The sequence below is a fragment of the Glycine soja genome, chromosome 7 (genome assembly GCF_004193775.1).
Source record: "Glycine soja cultivar W05 chromosome 7, ASM419377v2, whole genome shotgun sequence".
NCBI lineage: Eukaryota > Viridiplantae > Streptophyta > Magnoliopsida > Fabales > Fabaceae > Glycine > Glycine soja.
The window spans coordinates 20,899,239-20,923,485 of NC_041008.1; the positions used below are offsets into that span (position 1 = coordinate 20,899,239).

The 24,247-nt window shown below is 36.8% G+C and overlaps 1 protein-coding gene across 1 annotated transcript; it reads right to left on the minus strand.

Annotated features, from left to right (window-relative positions):
• Positions 1-8,102: 8,102 nt before the first annotated feature.
• On the minus strand, positions 8,103-11,253 carry LOC114419255 (cytochrome P450 71D11-like). The gene is made up of 3 exons (XM_028384889.1): positions 10,238-11,253; positions 8,965-9,579; positions 8,103-8,613 (listed from the first exon to the last, which is right to left on the minus strand). Exons 1-3 carry the CDS (start codon positions 11,147-11,149, stop codon positions 8,587-8,589), a joined length of 1,554 nt encoding a protein of 517 aa, XP_028240690.1. The 5' UTR covers positions 11,150-11,253; the 3' UTR covers positions 8,103-8,586.
• Positions 11,254-24,247: the final 12,994 nt, after the last annotated feature.

A 24,247-nucleotide genomic window follows, 5' to 3' on the forward strand; every position in this document is an offset into this window, starting at 1 on the left:
ATCACACTATGTTTTAATCGATTACTTATATTATATTTTGGTTTTTGGGTAGAATGAGGGCCAATTTAATTGAATACTATATACTTTTAATGGATTACTTGCATGTATTTTGTGTTATTTATTCAACACCCCCCTTAAACTTGATTTACCATTCTAAGTAAGCTTCTTAACTCAATATTCTTCTTGCTTGAGCGACTTGGTGAAGATGTGAGCTACTTGGTCTTCAAACTTCAAATATTCTGCATGTACATCCTTTCTTGCTATGCACTCCCTTATGTAGTGGTAACATGTATCAATATGTTTGCTTCAGAGCAATGGTTGACTTTTTATGCACAAAGATCTTGGTAGAATCTTCTTGTGGCAAGCCCAACCCTTTTAAGAAATTCCTAAGCCATACTGCATGGCAAACACATGAAGTAACAGCTACATATTTTGCCTCACAAGTCAAAAGAGTGACTAATGACTGCTTTTTTTACATCCAAGTGAACATTGTATTCCTCATGAAAAACAAAAATCCACTGGTACTTTTCTGATCATCTTCATCTCCAGCCCAATCACTGTCATTGTAACCTATAAGTTTATAGTCATTACTTGTTGAGAACCATAAGCCAAAGTTGATTGTTTCTTTGATATAATGAAGAATTTGTTTTGCGGCCTTGAGATGAGTAGTGGTTGGAGTCTCCATGTATTGACTGATGAGTCTAGTAGCATATAGAATGTCTGGTCTAATGCACGTCAAATATCACAAACTAACCACCAAACTCTTGAAATTTGTAGCATCCATCTTTTCTTCTTCGTCTAACTCTGATAAATTCATTTTGAACTCCACCAACGTTCCAATTGGCTTGCAGCTATCAATCTTGAATTTCTTGAGCATCTCCTCTCCGTAGTTTTGCTATGAAATGAAGATTCCATCTTCCTTCTGCTTTACCTTAATGCCAAGATAGTATGACATTAGTCCAATATCAATCATCTCAAACTCCTTGATCATTGCTTTCTTGACCTCTTCAAACATATTTGAATTACTTCATGTGAAGTCATGTCATCCACATATATGCACGTGATCAAGATATCTCCATCTTTGATATTGACATATAGGACATGCTCGTGTGGGCACTTTGTGAAGTTATTTTCTTGGAAGAACTTGTCAATATGATTGTACCATGCTCTTGGTGCTTGTTTTAGTCCATAAAGTGCCTTCTTTAGCTTGAGAACTTTGTCTTCTTCTCCTTTCACCTTGTATCCCAACAGTTGCTCGATGTACCCTTCTTCCTTGAGGACTCCATTCAAGAAGGTAGACTTCACATCCATCTGATGAATTCTCCACTTGTGTTGAACTGCAATGCAAGAGAGATTATTAGTCTTATGATCTCTAGTTGAGCGACCAGAGCAAACACTTCATCATAATCAATCCCAACCTTTTGACTGTAACCTTTTACAACTAGCCTTGCCTTGTATCTTTCAATTTCTCCCTTGGCATTTTTGTTTTGTTTTGTACACCCACTTGACACCAATAGGCTTGTGCCCTTTCGGAAGGGAGATGAGTTCCCATGTGTTGTTCTTTTCGATGGATCTAATTTCTTCATCCATCACATCTCTCCATCTTTTATCTTGCACAACTTCTTTAGAGCTCACTTGTTAAAAATATGAAAAGAGACAAAGTAGTTTGATATTATCCAATCTCTCAGTTCTATCATAAAGATCTTGGAGGGTTCTTGTGCATGACATAGCCTTTTCACTCTCAAAAGATGGAAAATTGTCTTCATGAGTGGTTGATGTTGATGGGGTGAGCTCTTGCTGAACATATTGAGGTTCCTTCTCTTCTTCAAGTAGAGGAAAGAAGTTGTATTCCTTTTCATGAGTCTCAAAGTCCCATTGTCCTTCTTAGTCGAACACCACATCTTGACTGACTACCATCTGTTGTTTAGGTTGTATAACTTATACCCCTTTGAGCTTGAATCATAATCAATGAAGATGAATCTCTCACTCTTGTCATCAACTTTTGCTCTTCTCTCATATGGGACATAAACATGAGCTATACACCCAAAGACCCTCAAGTGAGAGGTACCATGCTTTCTTCCACTCAATGCTTCTTGTGGTGTCTTTCCCCATACACTTCTTATTGGTGATCGATTGGACAAATAAACTGCACACGCCACAGCTTCTGGCCGAAATTCTTTTGACAGTTTCTTGCTTTTGAGCATGCTTTGAGCCATATCAAGGATTGTTTTATTTTTTTTCGCCACACCATTCAGTTGGGGGGGGATCTTGGAATTGTCAGAGGAAATCTAATTCCATTCTCTTCATAGAACTATTGGAATTCTTTGGAAGTGAATTCTCCTCCTCTGTCGGTCCTCATGGTTTTGATCTTTCGTCCACTGTCTTTCTCCATTGCAACTTTGAACTTCTTGAAGTCAGAAAAGACTTCTGATTTTTTATTTAAGAAATAGACCCATGTTTTTCTTGAAAAATCATCCATAAAAAGGAGGAAATGGTTATTTTTACCTAGTGAGCTTGGCTTGATTGGCCCATAAACGACAACATGTGTTATCTCAAGTGGCTTCTTAGCTCTTGAATTTGACTCCTTTGGAAAACTCGTTCTGAATTGCATGCGAAGTAAACATCCTTCACATAGTTAATCGAGGTGGTTAATAGAGGGTAGTCCTCTCACCATCTTCTCATTTGATAGTAATTAAGCCTCCAAAATTTAAGTGCCCAAATCGAAGATGACATAGCCTGGATGCATCAATGTAGCAAGGTTTAAGACATTTTGCAATATCATTTTGGATATTCAACATGAACATCATGTTTCTTGACCTTGGTACCTTGGTGATTAGATTGTTTCTCCCATCTTTGATGAAAAGACTAGAATCTTTCATGTGAACATCATAGCCTTTTTCGAGTAATTATCCCAAACTCAAAATATTGTTCTTCATATTTGGGGCGTATTAGACATTTGATATGAATTCATGTCTTCCATCCTTTAAATGAATTAAGATCTTACATTTTCCTTTTACAATAATCTTGGAATTATCACCAAATAAGACATTGCCACTTACTGATTCATCAAGATCCATAAACATGCTTGTTTTTCCGCGCATATGGTTGCTTGCACCAGTGTCAAGGTACCATGTGTTTTCTTGGCTACCTTCATTACTTCCACGTGCTAGGAGCACCATTTCAAACTTCTTGTCTTTTTGCTCCACATAGTCTCCTCCTCAACTCTATTCTTGGTGAATCTACATTTGGAAGCACAGTGGCCAGTGGCCAATCTTTTGACAATTATAGCATCAGGTTCGAGATTTAGCATACCTTATGCTTGTATAACCTCTTCCACATTCTCTTGTTGAGCCTTTTCCTTTCTTGTAACTGTTATTGATGAAATTTGAACCTCGTCCACTGTTGCCACATCCAACCTGTCCTTAGCCATGACCTCGACGTCTACCTCGGCCTCATTGACTTCTTTCATTTCCTTGACTTTCTTCCTTCTCCTTCAATTGCATCTTGAAGAGTTACTTGGTGATCACTTGCTTCTTCTTATGCTTCTCATCAAAAGCTTGCAGTGATCCTTGAAGTTGTTATTTTATCATGGTTTCTAAATCTTTGGTTTCCTCGATTGTCACAACAATGTGCTCAAATTTGGGATCTAATGAGTGTAGTATCTTCTCCATAATTCTTACATCTTCTAACTTCTCACCATTTCTTTTTAGTTGATTTGAAACAACAAGAATTCTTGAAAAATAATTGAAAATGGACTCTGACTCTTTCATATGTAAGGATTCGAACTCACCTCTTAGAGTTTGGAGACGCACCTTCTTTACTTTGTCTTCTCCTTTGTGAAAGGTTTGAAGCTTATCCCATGCCTCTTTAGTGGATGTTGCATTAAAATTCTTCTCGAATGCATCATCATGTAATGCTTGATAGATGAGGAAGAGAGCTTTCTTGTGTCTCTTTCTTGAATCCTTAAAAGTCTCCTTTTGTGCTTGGGATAGTGAAGTCTCATCTTGTGGCTCCTTATAGCATTTTCAACCATTTCCCAAACATCATGTTCTCCGTGAAGGGCCTTCATTTTGATGCTCCAATTGTTGCTTGGAAGGATGTTGCTTCTGTGACACCCTCTACCCCTCATCTATATACTAACAAAGAAATGAAAATTCAAATATTAATTAAAAGTATTTTTTTAAAACATTTTTAAATACAAGCCTTTCAAAGGGATAAAAGGTTCACAATCACTTCCTTCTACATCATTTTTAAACTTGTCCAAATAAATAATAAAGTCATCGGCTCAACAAGGCCGTCTGAGACTTCATAGAATTAATATAAAACCCTATACCCCAATGTCACATCCTATCAGAGCGTTGTGTCTCGACGCCCTTCAGCACAATATTCCTTAACGCAGTTCACCTAGTCATCTGCTCCCCCGAACACAAAGTTCAAGATCATCACAGGATCCAAACACAAACAACAAACCGGGAGTGAGTTATCACATTCCTAACTAATAGAGAAACAAGACAACTAGATATACATATCATATAAACCAAATAAAACTTACTTACACATAATTCATGTAATTCCACCACTTTGTCATTCAAGGTTCACTTTTCATCCATCAATCACACTTTTCAATCATCAATCACATTACACAAGAATCACACACTCTGATCAAGACATAATAACACCTCAATTTCATAATAAACAATTAGCAAGCGCATGAGACAGTTATGCTAAGACTCAAGCCTATATGCAATGTGGTACCATGTCAGTGAAAAACCACCCTGGGGCGCTTAAGAGTACATAATAAGACACACCACACAATGAGTTTATCAGGTCACTCTCACTAAGTAAGATCATAGGGAGACCAGTCAGTGTCACGATGTTTTGCGAGAATGCTCCAACCATATGGGATCAACATATGCTTAAAGGAGCACTCAAACCCGGTGACCCCCAAGGCCTACACTTCGAAGAGTCCGTCAGGGCCTCTCCCTCCTGATTCAGGTCCAACCCCTAAAATCATTTTAGCACACAGACACTGCTCGTGAATTATACAATACCCACGACCTCACACTCGTGTTTTAAACACGTACAACATATTGCGCTACAATTTAACACTGGTTCCTAAATAGGAAACCTACACTTTCTCTTTAACACTGGTTCCTAAATAGGAAACCTACGCTTTCTCTTTAACACTGCGCATTTACACTTTCCTCAAGATAACACTGGTCGGGTTATTGTACAATTCACAGCTTACAACACAAATAATGTCACATCAAGAGTTAATCACACACTTATTTACAACCAAAACTCATTCATAATTTCACATCTCATAATGTCACAATCCACCATCACATATTTCATTTATAAGCACTGCTCATGAATTATACAATACCCCCGACCTCACACTCGTGTTTCAAACACGTTTAACACATTGTGTTACAATTTAACACTGGTTCCTGAATAGGAAACCTACATTTTCTCTTAAACACTACGCATCAACGTTTTTCTCAAGATAACACTGATCGGGTTATTGTAGAATTCATAGCTCACAATATAATTATTGTCACATCAAGTGTCAACCACACACACTTATTCACAATCAAATATCATGCTCACAATTTAACATCTCATAATATCACATCAATCATCTCATTTTTACATGTATCTCGCAAATTGACACATTCAACTTTGTACTACTCAATCTTCACTATAATATTATAATACCATTATAATAACTTATTACACCTTATAACTTATACACATCACACAATAATAATATTTGCATGATACAAAACATATATATGTATATGTATATAGTAAATTAAACTACATTGTTTTTAATCAAAGAATTTCTTTAACAATTAATTTAACATTACATCAAAAGAAATTACCACTAGACATTAACCTTACAATTTTCTTTAATTTATTATTCTAGTATTACAATAATTATATACACATAACATGTTGATCATCGTCGTAGAAAAATTAGAACAAGATAATAATTTGTATAAAATAAGTCATTGAATAATATTATTTAAAATATAATTTACGTTAATAAAAAGAGCTTAATTTTTCTAAGGGGTTCACACTCAACACAAGAACACATCAATTTCATAGCAATTTCTCATTGGGACATCAACTGATTCATCAAACATATATAATTCACTGTAATAATTAAAAGGATAAAATAAAAATTGCAAGAACACCCCAAAACCCATTCCAATTGATATCTCTAAGGATCCCTACACATGTTCTCACTAATTCCCAATTGTGAATAACTCATCCCTTACCTCTAAGCGGACTCACGTGTCTTCAGCCAACGATAGCAGCATCTCTAGCGGTTCCCTGAGATTCCTCCAGTTACTCCTCTGACTGCTCCGATAGAATTCCCAAACGTCAGAGAGACGGAGAAAAGATTGAAGCCTCCACTTGTACTGTCTTCATGCGATTCATTTTTCTCCCTCCACGAACATTATCTTGCAAATCCCAACGGTGAAAGTGTGAGAAATTGAATTTCGAACAACATATCCAAATTTCATGAAAATCCAACGGTTAAACAAACCGGGATCATAATTTTACTGAGACCATTTTGGGTTTCTGCGGGAAAGGAAAAGGCTACAATGAGAAAGGTATTTCTCTCAGCTCAAACATGATATCAAAATTCCCAACGGTGAGAATTTTCGGAATTGGGCTGCAAAAGTAGTGCTCAAATTTCACGACGATCCAACGGTGAACGTGTCCTGAGATCGTCATTTTTATGAGATAGGTTAGGTGGCCTGCGGGAAAAAAAAGAGGGTTTTGGGAGGAGAGAGAAGAAACGAAATTGTGAGGCAGAGGAGACTGAGGAGTCAGTCTGAAAACTGACCTAGCATGTTGCTATTTATAGCTAGGGGCATTTACGACCTATTATTTACTCTATTTATTTATTTATTATTTATTATTTTATAAAAACAAACTTTATTTTATTCTCTATCAAACAAATAAATAAAATACCCTTTTTATTTTCTCTCAAATCATTATTTTAATTAATAATTATATCTCCTTATTTATTTATTTATAAAATCTCATCATTTTTTTTAAACTCTATTTATTTATAAATAACAATCTTTTTTTTTATCTAGTTTACGAAAATTGGGATGTTACAGCTTCATTGCTCGCCGTGACTATAAAGGGATTTCTAATTATCAGAACCTAAGCTCTGATTTGTTAGGATAAGGTTATAGGTAGTGTTTGAGAGAAATGGAGGAGGAGAAAATATTTGAAAGAAGACTAGTTTTTATGAGAAATGCTTTGATTTTGACTTTGGCTTAGCTTACAAATGACAACCTCTTTCCCTTTGTATAGGCTCTAAGGGAGAGTTCTAGATACATCAAGAAAGATTTCACACACTTCAAATGAGAGTTCTACATACTTCTCCCAACTACTTAGTTCTACACACTTCTTCCAATTAATTAATATTACTTCTACTTATCTCTACATTTCTCTAGAATTTTCTTTGGAGTAGTAATAGAAACTTAAATGGGCCTAACACTTGATTAGTGGGCTAAATCAAGTTTATATTATTCCGCATAGGGGTTAAGCACATGTGATACATGAGTGATTTGAATGTCTCTCTTATTTACATGGAAATGATTGCACATTAATTAACAAATACACACAAGGCCTTAATATGCATTAGACACCTTTAGTCGACATAAATCAATTAATGCACTTTAGTCCATTCGTACTATGAACCCATATTGTAGGTACAATAGTCACCACTTCTGTCATCATCTTAGGTAAATTTTAAATTAAGTGTTCTAACCGTACATTAACGAACACAACATTTTCATGTTTGCATCATAATACTCACAAGATTTTAATACACAAAGAAAGCAAATAACATTCAAATCAAGCTACTTGGCTTATAACTGCAATCATGCGATAAAGGTTACCCGAATCCAATTGCCATACACTTATATGAAAGTTCCCAAACAGTATGCAAGGAAAAAACTATAACATGCATCCAGACAGTCTCTAATATATCAACAACTATTTCTCAATCTCACATTCATAACAAGCATATAGTGTACAACAGAATTTCTTAGGAATTCACAGAAGTTCAAATATATACTGAAATCAGAGTCATGTTAACTGAGACTCATAATGTCTCAATAATTACTAGGTAGGGCACACAATCAATTCAATTTTTTTTTGGAACATCAATGCACGCTAGGACAACTTATAAAGACGACATTCATCATTGGTTTGTACCAATCAATCCAATTCCCTCTTCTCCTACACTAGGAACATAGCTTATTTAGCTACCACATTTGATGTATAGCATACTCTATTAACCTTCTTAAAACAAGAATTTACATCTCTTAGGTTTGTATTCCATGCATTTCCAGAATTATTATAATTATTTTTATTTGACATAGAGCAAAAATTTCCAAGCTTATAGTAAATTGTGAAATTGCGGCATCTGATGAAAGTTAAGATCTATTTTATATGATAAATTTATTGAATAATGCAAACTGTTTTTGCATCAGATTAAAGATGTGTCATCTACTTTAGCTTTTGGGACTTCTTAAAACTGGGAATGAAACCTACTCAGCCTTCTTTGCCTGCACCACTTCCCTGCAAAAACGTGAACACCTTTTCTGTTAATCTCCTATTCTCGCGAAAGATTTTATACAATGGTAATTGCCAATTTGTTATATGCACATTTTTCCTTGCTTACATATGTCATATCTATCAACTGTATGATCTTTCTCTTCCATGAATTTGAAAGGAGTAATAATGGTAACAACTTATGATGTGCTAGATTATGAATGGTACTGATGAAAAAGATTAAGATGGTGACAACGACCAAAATATCATGGGGTATTCATTACAAAATCTTCACTTCTACTAAAATAACAAAAGATACAAAGATTCTTTAAGTATTAAAGGGGTAAAAACAAATTCAAAGGTTATAGTTTTTCTTACCTGCAGAGGATGACAGATGACAGGTATCAAGTATAGGTCTTCCTTTCTTCTAACAGACGCTCCAAATTTCTCAGTCATATCCAACTCCTCACTTTTCATTCCATTTGGAAGCTTCCAATGAAAGTGATACAACAAAAATGCAAGGGCTAGCTCAACGTTTACTGAACCCAAGGTTATTCCTGGGCATATTCTTCTTCCAGAACCAAATGGAGTGAACTCAAAATTATTGCCTTTGTAGTCAATAGAGCTATCAATGAATCTCTCAGGATAAAACCTCTCTGGCTCAGTCCAGTACTTTGGATCTCTTCCAATTGCCCAAGCATTGACAAATACCTTACTTTTGACTGGTATATGATACCCATTAATCTCACATGTCTGTCCACATTCCCTTGGAATTAAAAGAGGAGCTGGTGGGTGTAACCTTAGGGTCTCTTTGACAACCGATTTCAAATATTTGAGTTCATTGATGCAAATTTCATCAACCCTTCCTTTCATATTGAATATCTCTCTCACCTCAACTTGTGCTTTCTTCATTACTCTTGGATCCTTTATTATCTCTGCCATTGCCCAATTTATGGTTGTTGCAGATGTCTCACCTCCAGCAGCAAAGACGTCCTGAAAAGTAATTATCAGGATATCCTAAGAGATAGTTATGTGAGAAGTGTAATTTAGAGTATAAAGTGAACTGTTGATTGAATGATCAATGGTACAGATTGGGATAAATTTTTAACACATAACAAATTATGAAGTTATTAAAATATAATATTTATTATCTTTTTAGTCCCTAAACTTATTTCTATTCCCTAAATTTTCTATTTGTATTTTAGTTTCTTAATTTTTTCTATCCTTGCTATTAGTCCTTTAAGGTCAGAAAAAAAATTAAGGAATTAAAAATAAGAATGATAAAAAAATTAAAAGATTAAAAATAAATATATAAAGATCAAGGTTTAGAAATAGAATTCGTAAAAAATTTAAGGATTAAAGAGATAATAAACTCTAAACTATATCAACAAATGCTTTTTACATTAATAGTTATAACATAGAAACTAATCCTCTAAAAGGAACCTCTCACTTTGAAGGAGTTAAATTCAAATATTATAAGCCGAAGGCATCCAGTAATACACTACGGAAATTATCACATACAGCAAAATTTTGAAGAGCTCATGTGTGAGATATATTCTGGTGTAACTATTAAACATTTGTCTAAGTTCTATAGAAAGGAGTGAGATTATATTGATAAAAGAAAGGATTTAGAAGATGTTGTTATACTCACTAGGATTATAGCCTTGATATTGTTAATAGTTAAGCTAATATCCTGGTTTCTATCATCACCATCCTGAAATTTTAGGAGAACATCAACCAAATCTTCCTCTGCTTCACCTTGGTCTTCTTTAGCTTTTGACTTTGCCTCTCTGTGTTCATTGATGATCTCTTTAAGAATCCGATCAGTTTTCCCATGCAATCTCTCAAGCTTAGGCCTCAAACCAGTAACAAGTTGAAGCCATTTTGCAGAAGGAAACAAATCTCCTATGTTAAAACCTGATCCAATTGTTACAGCTTCTTTTACCACTGATATAAATTCTTCTTGGTCTTTGCATTTGGTGCCAAAAGCGGCTCTTGAAATGATGCTATATATTGATAAAAAGACTGCTTCAGTGAGGTTGATAGGTGACCCTTTATGCGAATCAATCATTTTGACAAGATTGGTGAACTCTTCTTCCCTTATTTGCTTGAATGAATTGACACGCCTTTGGGTTAAAAGCTCCACTGTACATATTTTTCGTAGCTGTCTCCAATAATTTCCATACGGTGAAAAAACAATATTTGTGGATTCATAGCACAATATATCTGAAGCTAGAATTTTAGGTCTTGATGCAAAGATGACATCATGGGTTTTCATTATCTCCTTAGCATACTCTGGTGAGGAAACAATGATTGTGAAGACCTCACCAAGTTGAAGATGCATCAAGGGTCCATATGTTTTGGCCAAGTCTCTTAACTTTCGGTGCGGCGTACATGTAACAAGATGGTGTATGTTCCCTATGATAGGTAGCTTCCATGGTCCTGGAGGTATGTTTGGAGATGACTCAGTTTTCTTGAGATTCCTCCCTATTTTCAGTGCCACAATGATGAAGAGGGAAAAGGACATGATAACGGCCAACATGTTATGTACTTCAGAATCCATGATACAGAAGAGGATTTTGGTTGCCGTTTATTGCTTTCTACTAGTTTCTGCTGCTGCTATTGCTGTAAACTTCACACATTAATAGATTCATTTGGTTTATTTTGTTTCCGTAAATATATATAGGGAAATATTAATAGTTTAATAATATGACCTATCAACTTAATATCTACCAAAAGACAACGATTTTCTTACTTTACAAACCATGCCCCTATTATTTCATTTAGACTTTCCAGTATATCGAAGCAACAACACTTGTTGGCTGTTTTTGTTTTCCTGGGGGCAGTTCATTGTTCAGAATAAGTTTGAGAATTTTTGCTCGTTTGCCGTAGTTTTTAGTAGTAAGTTTCACAAATTTTAAAACCAACAACCAAATTTTAGTTTTTAAAATTTAATTTTAATTTTTTCTCCAATTTTTGTTTCAAAATAAACTCATTTTAATTTGAATGTTTCCTATCTTATTAAAATTAGTTTACAGGTATTTTTTTGTGGAAGTAGTAATGGCAATGACCATGTGTCAACAACGATAGTGGTAGAACAAATAGTAGTGGTTGACGATCGCGGTGGCAATGGCAGCGACCGCGATGGCAGTGGTATATGTGGTTGTGATGGTGGTGATATTGAGGATGATAATGGTGGTGATAGTGATAGCAATTGTAATGAAAAATGACTCATATTTTAAGAGACTAAACAAAAAATGTGCAAAGAGTAAAAACAAAAAAGGTAGAAAGACTACTAAAACAAAAGGTGACATATTTACAAAAAAAATATTTAAACATTAAACTAACACTTAATTTATAAATGACGATTGATGACCAATATTCAACAACTAAAATTTGACAACTATTGACCAAACACATTGATGTTGAATGTATCATATAAATACTAGGAAAATATGATGTAATTAAGAAGTCCAATCAAATGAATAAAATTTATCATTTTTCATGTTATTAATATATCAAATTTAGCTTGTATGCTTTTGCAGATGCCACTTTTATGTAGATATCAGACCATGTGTATAAAAAGAGTAAAAACTCAATTTGAATAGTTAGTTTACCTTAGGAATCTAATTCCCGTTTTTATACATAACTTAATGGACCTTGGATCCATGGACCTTACTTGTGGTTACAATATTGACTTAATTAAGGTTTAGTTGTTAATTATGAGACAAATTGTATCATTAACCTATATTAACGTGTTATCTTAATATCTTAGTTCCTTAACACCAAGATGTTCTCGACCTACTAGTACTACTCTAGTTATAGTTCGAGATGGTTTGTCTCTAGTGGAAGATGAGCATTTAGGTTATGGCATAGTAGAGGTATTTGGTCATTCCACTATGTCTTAAAGTAGTTGATGCTTGGCTATTTTAGTATACATAGCCTCAAGCTTGAGGAATCTTTTTGGTACAAAGAGGGTTATAATGTGTTGAATGTTACAATCGTATGCTGATGATGTTTCACCAATTCCTTGTGTTGGTGGGGTTTGCAGCCTAATAGTCAAATTTCTTCATAATGGCTTTCTTGTGAGAAATGCGCTCGTTGTTAGGTCGGGTCTTTTCACTTGCTAATCATTATGGCAGAGGTAGCCATTGTAGGTTCAAGAAATGAAGTGTCGCTTCGTAACGACCATTGATCTTAAGAGATCTAAGGGTTAAGAGGAGTCAAGCCTTATGGGCCTAGCTCCTATTAATATGCCCTCACATTGACTTTGTTGTTGCTTATTCATTTCTTATCCTCATTTCTTTTGGATTTAAATAAGTTTTTCATACCTGGAAAATAGGTCATTTTTATATAACTACCTAACATTAATTTTTTTTCAACTAAGTACTTGAAGAATTTTGTTTCAATTAATGTAGTATTTTCCGTTAGTCTTTTTCTGTTAAGTGATGACGTGGTAGATAGGGTGTCATGTTATCAAGCCTTATCACTGATGCATCATTGCCACATCATCTCCTTATTCTAGATCTCCTTCTCCTTTTTCCATTTATGTCCTTCTTCCCTTTCTACAACAGAAAACAATAGGAAGAGGAGGGTTTGGTGGAGTAGACGTTGTTGGAGAAAATGATGTTGTCTTTGATTATGTCCTTCTTCCCTTTCTCCAACAGAAAACAATAGGAAGAGGAGGGTTCGCTAGAGTAGACGTTGTTGGAGAAAATGATGTTGTCTTTGATTAGGTCGTCATTGTTGGATAAAACAACGTTGTTAGAGGATTTAAGGGTAGTTTATAAGTGGATTTCAATCACTGATATGTCGTAAATCAATTTTGCAAGTCATTTCCTATCAAATCAAAGATAAATTGCATAATCATAATGGATCAATAAGGCTTTTAGGGTTGGGCTTGGTTTTGAAGGAAATATTGGTTTTTCTGGATATTCAAACATACTTTAAGAATAAGAGAGCATACATAAAAACCTGCTAGTAACTCAAATGAATGATCACTTCCTATCCCTTTTCTTTTCAACCAAGTTATCAATACTTTCTATTTAGATATTTACAACAACTTTGTATAGTTTAGGATAAAATGTACATGATTCAAACATTTATATATCCACAAAGATCTTGTTTTTCTTTTTCTTTTCTCTTTTTCTTTTTTTTTTCTATTTTCTTTTCTTTTATTTACTTTCCCTTAATACTCACATATTTAAAAACAAAGTATTTACATCACATTAGCCCCCAAATGATAGATATCCTTAACAAAACACCTTTGCTCTCCTAACCTAAGGTAAGGTAGGAAATTTTTATCTAGGTTTAGTGTTCCCAACAAAATATGAAGTGTTTGGCTCAAAGGGCTTGCAAATGATAAAACAATATACATCGGGATAGCTTTTTGGCCAGTGGCTTAAAATGTAAAGAAAGAAATAATGCATAAATCATATCCATGAATCATGTTTTACGAAAATTAGAAATTCATGCAAAATCAATTGTAGAACATACCAATGAGGACACTCAATGTAAAATCTATGGTTGCACACAGTCACTAAAGCTTAAGGCATGTTTCCATGTTCAAATCAAATCAGTGTTTTGAAAGTTGTTCTTTTATCAAGTCCATGCAAAAACATCTGAATTCATTTGGTATTTGGGAAAGCCATTCATTGTTTTCATTCTCAATGTTTCTAAAAATCCTTTTGTTGTGTTCTAATCCAATCAAAAGTAGGTTTCAAAAATACCGGTTGCTGATTCTTTCCAAAGCATGTTATGTCCAAGAAAAAAAAATTGGTTAAGTCCCAAAACGAGTTATATATAATCTACAACTAACAAAACAAAATATATCAAAGCACGTGTAAATCAGTCAAAAACACAAACTCGCATAAATCAGTCAAAAACACAAAAATTCAAAAATAGTAAATAAGGTAATAAAGTACTAAAATTCAATACAAAGCGATAAGTAAATATAAAGACAAGTTCATGAATTTTTTATAAGTGTGATGATGAGCTCAATCTCCTTCAATGAAATAATCAATTGGATCTGCCATGTCTTCATCCTCCTCTTGAAAAATAGGCATGTCCCTAGGCCATGCAATGGTAGCTCTAACAAAATAGATTAGACATTCAAAAACATAATATATGAATAAAGACTCAAAAGTAAGGTTCAGAAATATAAGACATAAGATTAAAGTAACGCAAATTAAGACAAAATTTAAAAACATTAGGTTGCCTCCCAAGAGCGCTTCTTCAATGTCTTTTAAGCTGGACGTCATTGTTGGGGCTGAGGCTCCTTTCATCATCCATAATTTTTTTCTTCTTTGTAAGCAAATTCTTGATGAATTTAGCATATGTTGGCATATGCTCCAATGCCTCAAAGAAAGGAATGTTAATTTGCAGTCGTTTGAAAATGTCTATGAAACACTTGTACTACATTTCCTTATCATTCTTTGAGGGAGCATGCGGATAAGGAAGATGCTCAATTGGTGGATGGTTTACTATAGCTTTACCTTTGTTAGTGGCTTGTTTCTTTTATTTATGCTTCTCTTCTTTACATATTGCTTTCTCTTCCATTTTTTCACTACTTAACACTTCAATTTTTTTTCCTTTTCTTTTTCAACTCCTTCTTTATTCTTTTTCTCACCATTATCCTTCAAACCAACCGCAGTCCCCCACCTTGTTGTAATTAAATTACATTGTTCCTTTGGGTTAACTTGTGTGTTTGCTAAAAAAGATCCACTTATATGCTTTGACAGTTGTCCAACTTAAACTTCCAGATTTTTAATAGCAACATCAGTATTCTTCTAGCTTGACATGGACACATGGATAAATTGTGTTAGTGTATCTTCTATCTTAACATTCTATCTGGTTGAGCTTGCGGTTATGGTAGACCCCTATTTGAATAACCTACATAAGAGTTATTAGAAGGACCTGCAAAAGAAGTGTTAGTGGGACCAGAATATGTATTATTATTTTGTGGTCTCCAACCATAAGCCTGATTTGAACCTAAGACACCTTTGTAGCCTTGGTAATTTCCTTGGAAGCTCTGTTGAGGTCTAGCTTGATTCTGTAGATAATGAGCCTCCTCTTTTTATTGACAATCACCAGGTGCTGAACAGTGGTCATTCTGATGGTTACCACCATAGAAGTCACATCTTAGAACTTGTTGAACTTGATGAGCTTGGTGAGTTTTATGTGATCCACCTTATTGATATTGTTTGGCCTATCTTCTTGGTTAAGGCCTCTATTTATTGAGTCAAGAGTTTGTTCTGAGCAAGAATTGCATTATGAGTATCTAGCTCCATTATACCTTTTCTTTGAATTGGAGCTCTATCATTGTGACTCTGATAATTGTTGGCTGCATTGGAATCAATGATTACAATTGTTTCCTCTGGGCTCTTTGACATCATAGTACCTCTAGCCGAGGCATCAAGAATCATCTTTGTTTGAGGATTCAAACCACTGTAGAAAATATGTAGTTGTGCAGCATCATTGAAATTATGGTTTGGGCACCTTCACAACAAAGCTTTGAATCTCTCCTATGTTTCACAAAGAGGTTTGTTAGACCCTTGAGAAAAAGTAGCAATGGCAGATTTTACACTGATAATGGTCTTGAGGTGCCCGACCTTCTTGGTGCTGGCCAGCTTGGATAGTAGGTCCACTCGGGTATTGCTTTCCTTGGGGATGCAGTACATTTTGAAACATTCGAAATTGTCAATGAGAGACTTCGCTATGTGATAGTACTTGAGCAACATTGTTTCCTTTGCCTAGTATGTGTCGACAAACCTGTCCTTGGACAAAGCTGCGAGTCTGTGTAGCATCATAGCCGCTTGGGTTTGACTTCTCTAGCTAGCTTTAGACCAGTAATTAGCGTCTCGTACTCTGGTTGGTTGTTTTAAGGCTCTGAAGTTGAGCTTGAAGGCTTGCTCTGGGGTGATGTTGTCAGGGCCTTCGAGGATTATCCCTGGCCCACTTCCTTTTATGTTGGATGCACCATCAACGTAGAGGGTCCACTGGTTTGGGGTGGTTATGTCGTTTCCAGCAAATTCTACCAGAAAGTCAGCCATGAATTGTGTCTTTATGGGACTGCATGGTTCGTATTGAAGGTCAAACTCTAACAGGTCAATGGAACAGGCTATCATCCTTCCTGCAAGTTTAGGCTTTCTCAAAACCTGCTTGATGGGGTAATTCATCTTGACTACCACTTGATGACTCTGGAAGTAGGGCCTAAGTCATCGTGCCAAGGTGACGAGTGCTAGCACCACCTTTTCGATCACTTGGTAGCATTTATTAGCATCATGGAGCATGCAACTAGTAAAGTAGATAGGGAGCTATGCTTCCTTTCCTCTTGTACGAGGGCTAAGCTGATGGCTTCGTCAACTACTGAGAAATACAAGAGCAGGGGTGCTCTTGGTCTGGGTCAACTGAAAACTGGCAGTGTGGCTATGGTCTTCTTGAAAGCTAAGAAAACTTGTTCATAAGTCTCATCCCATGAGAAGGGCTCTGTCTTTTTGAGCAGTTTGTAAAATGGCTTTGCTTTTTCGGTGAGCTTTGGCAGGAACCTGAACAGGGATGCTAGCCTACCATTGAGCTTCTATTCTTCTTAAACGTTGTTGGGGATGCGCATCTCTAGTACGACAATGGTTTTGTCGGGGTTGGCTTCAATCCCTCGGTATGTGATCATGAAGCCGAGGAACTTGCCGCCGCCTACCCCAAAAGTGCATTTTTCAGGGTTGAGGCACATGTTATATATGCGTAGTTCCCCAAAGACTTCTTCCAGGTCTACCACATGTTCGGGTATGCTTTGAGACTTGACCACCATGTCGTCCACATATACCTCGACGTTTCAATTGATCTGTTGTTTGAAGACTCGATTCATTAATCGTTGGTATGTCGCGCCTGCATTTTTGAGGCCAAATGACATGACCTTGTAGCAAAAGTTTTCTCGACTTCATTGATGAATGTCATTCTCTCCTTATTTGGAGAATACATTCTGATCTATTTGTATCTGGAGTAGGCGTCCAAGAAGCTTAGCACCTGGAATTCAGATACTTCATAGACCAACCTATCGATGTTGGGGAGAGGGTACACGTCTTTGGGGCATGCCTTGATCAGATAAGTGTAGTCAGTCCACACTCGACATTGGCCGTTGGTTTTTTTTACCATCACAACATTGATGAGCCTGGTGGAAAACCTGACCTATTTGATGAAGTTGCTTATCGACTTCTTCTTTGAAGGCTTTATGTCGCTCTTCTCCCATCTTCCTTTTCTTCTGTGATATAGGTTTGGCCTGGGGGCAGATATCCAATTTGTGGCAAATTATGTCGAGATGGATCCCCAGCATGTCAGATGGCTACCAGGAAAATAAATTTGCATTTCTTCGTAGCATGTTGACGATGCGCTGGTGCTTATGACTGGTGAGGTCCCTATTAAGCCGTGTGCATGTCGCAGTTTAGGTCCAAGTTGAAGCTAAACAAGCTCTTCGATAGGTTTCAGGCCTTTATCGGCAGTGTTGTCTCATGGATCTATGTCAAAATCTCTGCCCAGGCTTGATTGGTAGATGGTCAGGGCTTAGATTTGAGACCCTTCATCCACTGTCATGACTTAAGTGCCTTCAGCCGCTATGGGGAAAGGCATGGTCGGCTCCAGGATGGAAGGATATGGTGCTACCTTCAGGCTTTTTGTAGAGCACTGGTGTGGTTGCTTTTGATCAGCCTTAACAGTTATAATCTCCCTTGTCAGTGTAGGGAATTTCATTGTTGGATGGGGCATGGAGACTATGGCTTCGAGCTCGTTGAGTGTCTTCCTACCGATTAAGGAAAAGTATGATGAGTTTGCGCCAACCAGTAAATATCTGATAATGAAGCTCCTGGAGAGCTTGCCTTAACCAAAGATGGTCATCAAGTCCACGTAGCCTCTAGTCTCAACTCTCTCACCTGCAAAGCCAAGGAGTGGCCCAACGTGAGGATGAACAGTGTTGGGTGAGACCTCGAGTCTCTAGAAGTTCTTCTAGTACAGGATGTCAGTGGAACTGCCTTGGTCGATAAGGACCCTGGACACCATGAAGTTCAATATAATGATGAAGACAACCATAGGGTTGTCTTGGTTGACAGGATTGATGCCCTTGAAGTCCCTGTCCATAAAGGCGATAGGAGGGAGACTTCGTTGTAAGGGTGAGTCGAAAAAGTTAATGTCGAGGTCCTGGATGGCGTGTAGGTGCCATTTTTGGGACTGACATGACTTTCCACCATAGGAAAAGCCACCAATGATGGTGTTGATTACAACTCTAATGTGCTAGGTGGGTTCCTGTTCTATTGGAGGTGGTCACTCGCGCCGCTATGGCTAATGTCTTTGATGGCCTCAGTCTTCCGCTCTTCTTTTGTCTGCTTCTTGGTTCATGTGCTGCCCCTCTTGATGTCCTGCAGGTCTTGTTGTTGTTTGATGGTTGTCTAGTCCCAGCCTATATGAGTTTTTGAATCTTGTCCTTCAGGGCCCAGCAGTCTTCGTTGTCTCAAAGGTTTTGCCTGGGGTAGCTAGATGGGTACCTCCAGGTTAAATGCTTATTCGAGAATCGTGGTACGATTGGCCGTCAAGGGTGTGTAACACTCGTACTTGGGCCTTTTGGAGAAAGGATAGTGCTTGTCTGGCTTGTGCCTCTTGTTCGACTTGTGCAAGTCGGCCTTGGTGTTTGCTTTGCACTTGTCACGCTTCTATCCAGCTTGGTGGACTTCATTCTGGAATTTGAACATTTCTTCCATATGGATGTAGGCCTTGGCTTGTTCGTGTAGTTCGTCCAAGCTACCTGGTAGTTTTTTTTGCACAGATTGTTTGTGAACTTGTTGGGCCGTAATGCAAGGAGAATGGAATGCAACACTACCTTGGGGTTGAGATTTCGGATCTGGATGGTTGTGCACCGAAATCTGTCCATGAACTCTCTGAGGGACTCATCGTCTGCTTGTTGTAGATTGGCCAAGGCGGCTAAGGTCATGCAGTGAGACCTACTGGTGGCATACTGCATGCTGAATCGTTCGACTAAGGTGTCAAAGCAGTTTATGGACCTTGGTAGGAGTTCACCGTATCGGGTCAATGTCGTTCCTTTAAGGGGGGTAGGGAAGATACGACATAGGATCACATCGTTGTTGGTGTAGAGATTCGCCTGTGTCAAGAAGGCATCCAGATGCTCGTCTAGGTCGATTGTCCCATCATATCGCTTGAGGTTGAGTGGCTTCCACCCCAAGTGTATGTATGCCTCCATAATGTGGTTGACAAAAGGATGCTGACGGACAGTCCGTGCTATAGGATAGTTCATGTAGGAGGGACTCGACAGTGTTTCATGTGCGTCAGGGGCAGATTGCTTGTAACCCTAGGGATGACGTCTGACACGAGCCTCTAGCTGGTCATGGTTAGCCTTTAGCTCCATCTCTGCGATGCGGTTTTGGAGTTGTTGTAGAGGGTTTGTGTTTGTCATAGCCACTGAATAAAGACTAGAGTCTGTATAGTGGGTCTTGTGTCTAAGGCCAAACCTAGTGCTAACCATGGATGGATGTAAGAGGATTGATAGGAAGACGCAAGGTATGTTTTACCGCGGCCATACGGTGGGCGCCAAATATTCTTACTAAAATCCAGAATCGTGACACGTTAGTGTGGATGTGGTTGAGTGGGTCCCGAACTTCACACATCGGCTTGGAGAAGTGCCTTTGATAGGAGAGGGGACCTGCAAAATAAAGGACTCTAACGCTCAAATAAGAATATGTGTAAGGAGAGTAAAGCAAGTAATGCTTAAATGTAGCTCGTATGAGCAAGAGAGAGACACACACAAGCTTGTTGTTGTGTGCTGAGTGTGTGAGCAAGTCATGTATGACTGTTGTGTGGAAGGGTTCGAGGGAACCTATATTTATATTAGTTGAGCGAGAGTGTTGGTCCTTGTTTGTAGGGGTTGTTGTTGCCTTGTAGATAATTTCTGACTTATAGATAATAGTTGGGAGCTTAGAGATAATGTTAGAGATAAACATTTGAATTATAGATAAAGGTAGAAGATAGTTATACCTTGTAGATAATGTGGCATTATAGATAATTTAATACCCACCAATAGATAAGATATTTAAACACATTTGAATATTAGTGAGGTTAGAGATAACCTGTTTGTTGGGGAGCCTGACTATTAAGGCTAGGCGTTTGCGCTCCTATAACAAGGCTGATGTGGAGGGTAGACACGTGTATTTGAGTGCCACGTAGGACGCCACACAAATTTTGTGGGTTCTGGGCAGTATAGTTTTTAATTTAATGAAAGAGCTTCTGGGTACGAAGACAAATATAACTCACCATAACATTTTATATTTTAGACAAATGTACATTTATCCCTATAATTTAGGGATCGCTAAAAAATCAGAATAGGGAGAGACAAATTTATACATTATTGGTATAAAACAATATGGTATAAAATAATTACAATATTATTTTTTTTACCTAAATTGAGATAACTCCTAAGGTATAAAATGTTCCCCATATATTAGTATTAAATTACAGAAGTATTAATATAACCGTATAAAATAAGTAGTATACATAAGCCTATCATCAATATTACAATATATCATATTTATCATAAATAGTAGAGGCGTAAGAAATAAAAAAAAAATCATATAAATAAACATTTATTGTGTATATATCACATTTAGTATAATAAAACCGCGGGCACACCAGCGTATGAATGCTCATGTTTCTATTTGGCTTTCAAATAATCACATATTCTTTTTACTATAATTATAGTATATCCTAACATGTAATGAGAAATTGTTATATGAGAAAACGATTTATACAATGATAGTGTAAAAATTTTTAGACAATCATCCGATCATAACCATCATGTATGGTAAGTTTGTTAACTTTTAAAATAGTTAATTGCTTCGGTGGACCACCTATGTAAGTGGTTTATTTTGGACCATGTTTATAGACCTTCCGATTCATCTCACCCATACAGTCTTATGGTGCACTCTGTATTGGATTATGTTTTCTTCTATCTTCCTCTATCTTCACCTTAATTTCTCCAACTGTGACTAGCTGAGACCAACCACCCTAACATTGCTTTGTTTAGCTAACCAACCATGGTTGTCTAGCCACCTTCGTGACACCACTCTCTAGATTGACGAACATTGCAGAAAAAGGTTGTGCTCATCGATTTTTCTGCTCCTTTCCGATAGAACTAAACTTGCTTGTGAATTTTGGCATCGTTCACCTCCAAACCCTTTTTATGTTCCCAATGGTTAGTTCTTATAAAAACATCATTTTTGTAAAATCTATACATGCACATTTCTCACAAAAGCCAAAAAGCATGTGATTGTGGTTTGAATCCAGTGTAGGTCGATGCTGGAGATAAAGATGCTTATATGTAGGAGAGGTCCAAACGATGGGTCAACTTCAATTTCTTCGCAATGTGGTGGTTGGGCTCAATGGTGCCATTTTGGTGGGTGTTGTTGTTGTCATCCATGGAAGGGTTTGGGTGGGGTTAGATGTTAGGGGTTTGTAAAATGGAAGAATGGGAAGACAAAAGTGGGGGAGGTTGATGAATGGCAGTAATGTTTGCAGCTTATAGGATGGGAATGGCAATGGTTGGTGGTGACGGGCAGTAGGAGGCCGGTAGAGGGGGTCATCGAAAATAGTTTAAAGGAAGGGAGAGTAAAAATTTAGTGTGGTGCATAATAGATCACTTATGGTGGTGGTCCATCCTAGAAGTGGTCTTTAAAATAATTATCTTTAAGCAATTCAAATGCTTATGATTTATGATTGGATGAAGTTTGTACTTTCACTAGTATATATAAAAGTTACAATGTTGCAATCTTCAATGCAACAAGTTTTTACCCCTACAATATCAGGCCACTTTTGTCATTACAAAATTTCTTTTTCTTTGTTAAAGAATAATAATTATTTTTTTACAACTCTTTTTTCATCTACTAGCTATTTATGCATGCTAGGTTTCAATGATGTATGCAATTATTTCCCTAATTTCAAAAGTTACACATCCTTTACTTTCCCATATGAATTGAAATTGATTGGGGTTTTGAAGAACAAAGGGTTTGGAGGAGTGTGATTGAATATGAAGGGATAATATTCTTCTGTTTAAAATTGCAACACTTTTAGGTCAAAATATTTTCTTCTCCGTTTCAATGTTGTTGTAAAGACATAAACTGAATCAAAATTTTTGTTGTTTATATTTTCAAAGAATATTTGATATGGTGTTTGATAAAAATTCTAACCCAAAGCTATATTTCACCCTTTGTGCTAAATCAACATTTGAACATCTTAGTTTACATATAGGGAAGGGATCTACTTACTCCTGAAAGTAAGTATAAAGATTACTCTTAATCTGAACCATTGCTTTTATTTTATACAAGTAGAGAGAGGCACTTCATGCTTCTTTACCTATTTTAACTAAAAATAAAAAATAAAAAAGCAAAAAAATTAAAAATAAAAATCTAACAACTTGAAAGTGATGGATAGTTATTAAAAATTGACAGAGGGTAAAATGGTCTAGTGAAATGCGCACACCAAATGAGAGTATTTCCTTTATTATTAGTATACGTTAATGACTTAGATGAATTAACTAAACATACATCACGTGACAGATCTCCTTCTTTCCCTATGTGTGATTGTTAATTCATGCCTGTCATACCCTAATTTCGTCCGGGGACCTTTGCTAGATGACATGCGACCTTTCTTTGGTCCTTGTGAGGTGCTTGGCACCCATCATTAGGCTATTTGTGAAATTCCAGGACATGCCGGAAAACCAAAAAATATTGATGCACAATCCGTAAGTTTCCGTGACACACCGGAAATCAAATGGAAGCATCGTTGCATAATTAAGTGAGATTCCGTAACATTCCGTAAGTCAAAAAGGGGATGATTATGTAATCCGCAAGGTTCCGTAACATTACGGAAAGAAAACAAGTATCGTTACGAGATTCGTAAGTTTCCGTAACTTTACGAAAAAAGAATCACCAAAAAAGGTAAGGGGGTGAACTTATCAAGATAGGGGTGTAAATAGCAATTCAAATCTAGGCCCTTCTAGAACATTTTGGAAGTTGGGTTGCTTAAGGAGGAAGCAACTGGGCGGCAAGCTCCTCCACGTTTTTGAAAAATGGTTTTCGGGGCTTCCGCGGCTTCCGTAATACTTCCGTAAAATTTCCGAAAACCTTGGGTAAGCATATTCCACTTAACATTGGTAAAAGGGAAAAGAAAAAAGATGAAAATCAAATTCGAAAACAGTTCCGTAAGGCTTCCGTAACTTTTCCGTAAAATACGAAAAGGGGGGTGAACTTAGTAATTCGGGTGCACTTAGAAATCTTCTTCATTAAGTCTTTGGGTGGCAAGCACCTCCTTTTTTTCTATAAATAGGGGAGGGGGGAGCTGTTTCAAAATGTTCAGCCCCTTTGGCACTTCTCTCTCTTTCGAATTTGCTTGGAAAAATCGTTTCCGTGAAGAAAATCTAAGCCGAGGCGCTTCCGAAACGCTTCCGTAAGCGATTCTGTGGAAATTCTTCATCGTTCTTCACCGTTCTTCATCCGTTCTTCGTTCGTTCTTCGTTCTTCAACGGGTAAGTTTTCGAATTCGAGACTTTCAATTCATTTCTTGTTTTGTCTACTTTCACTTTAATTTCGTTTACTTTCAGTTTTCTTTTCTTCCG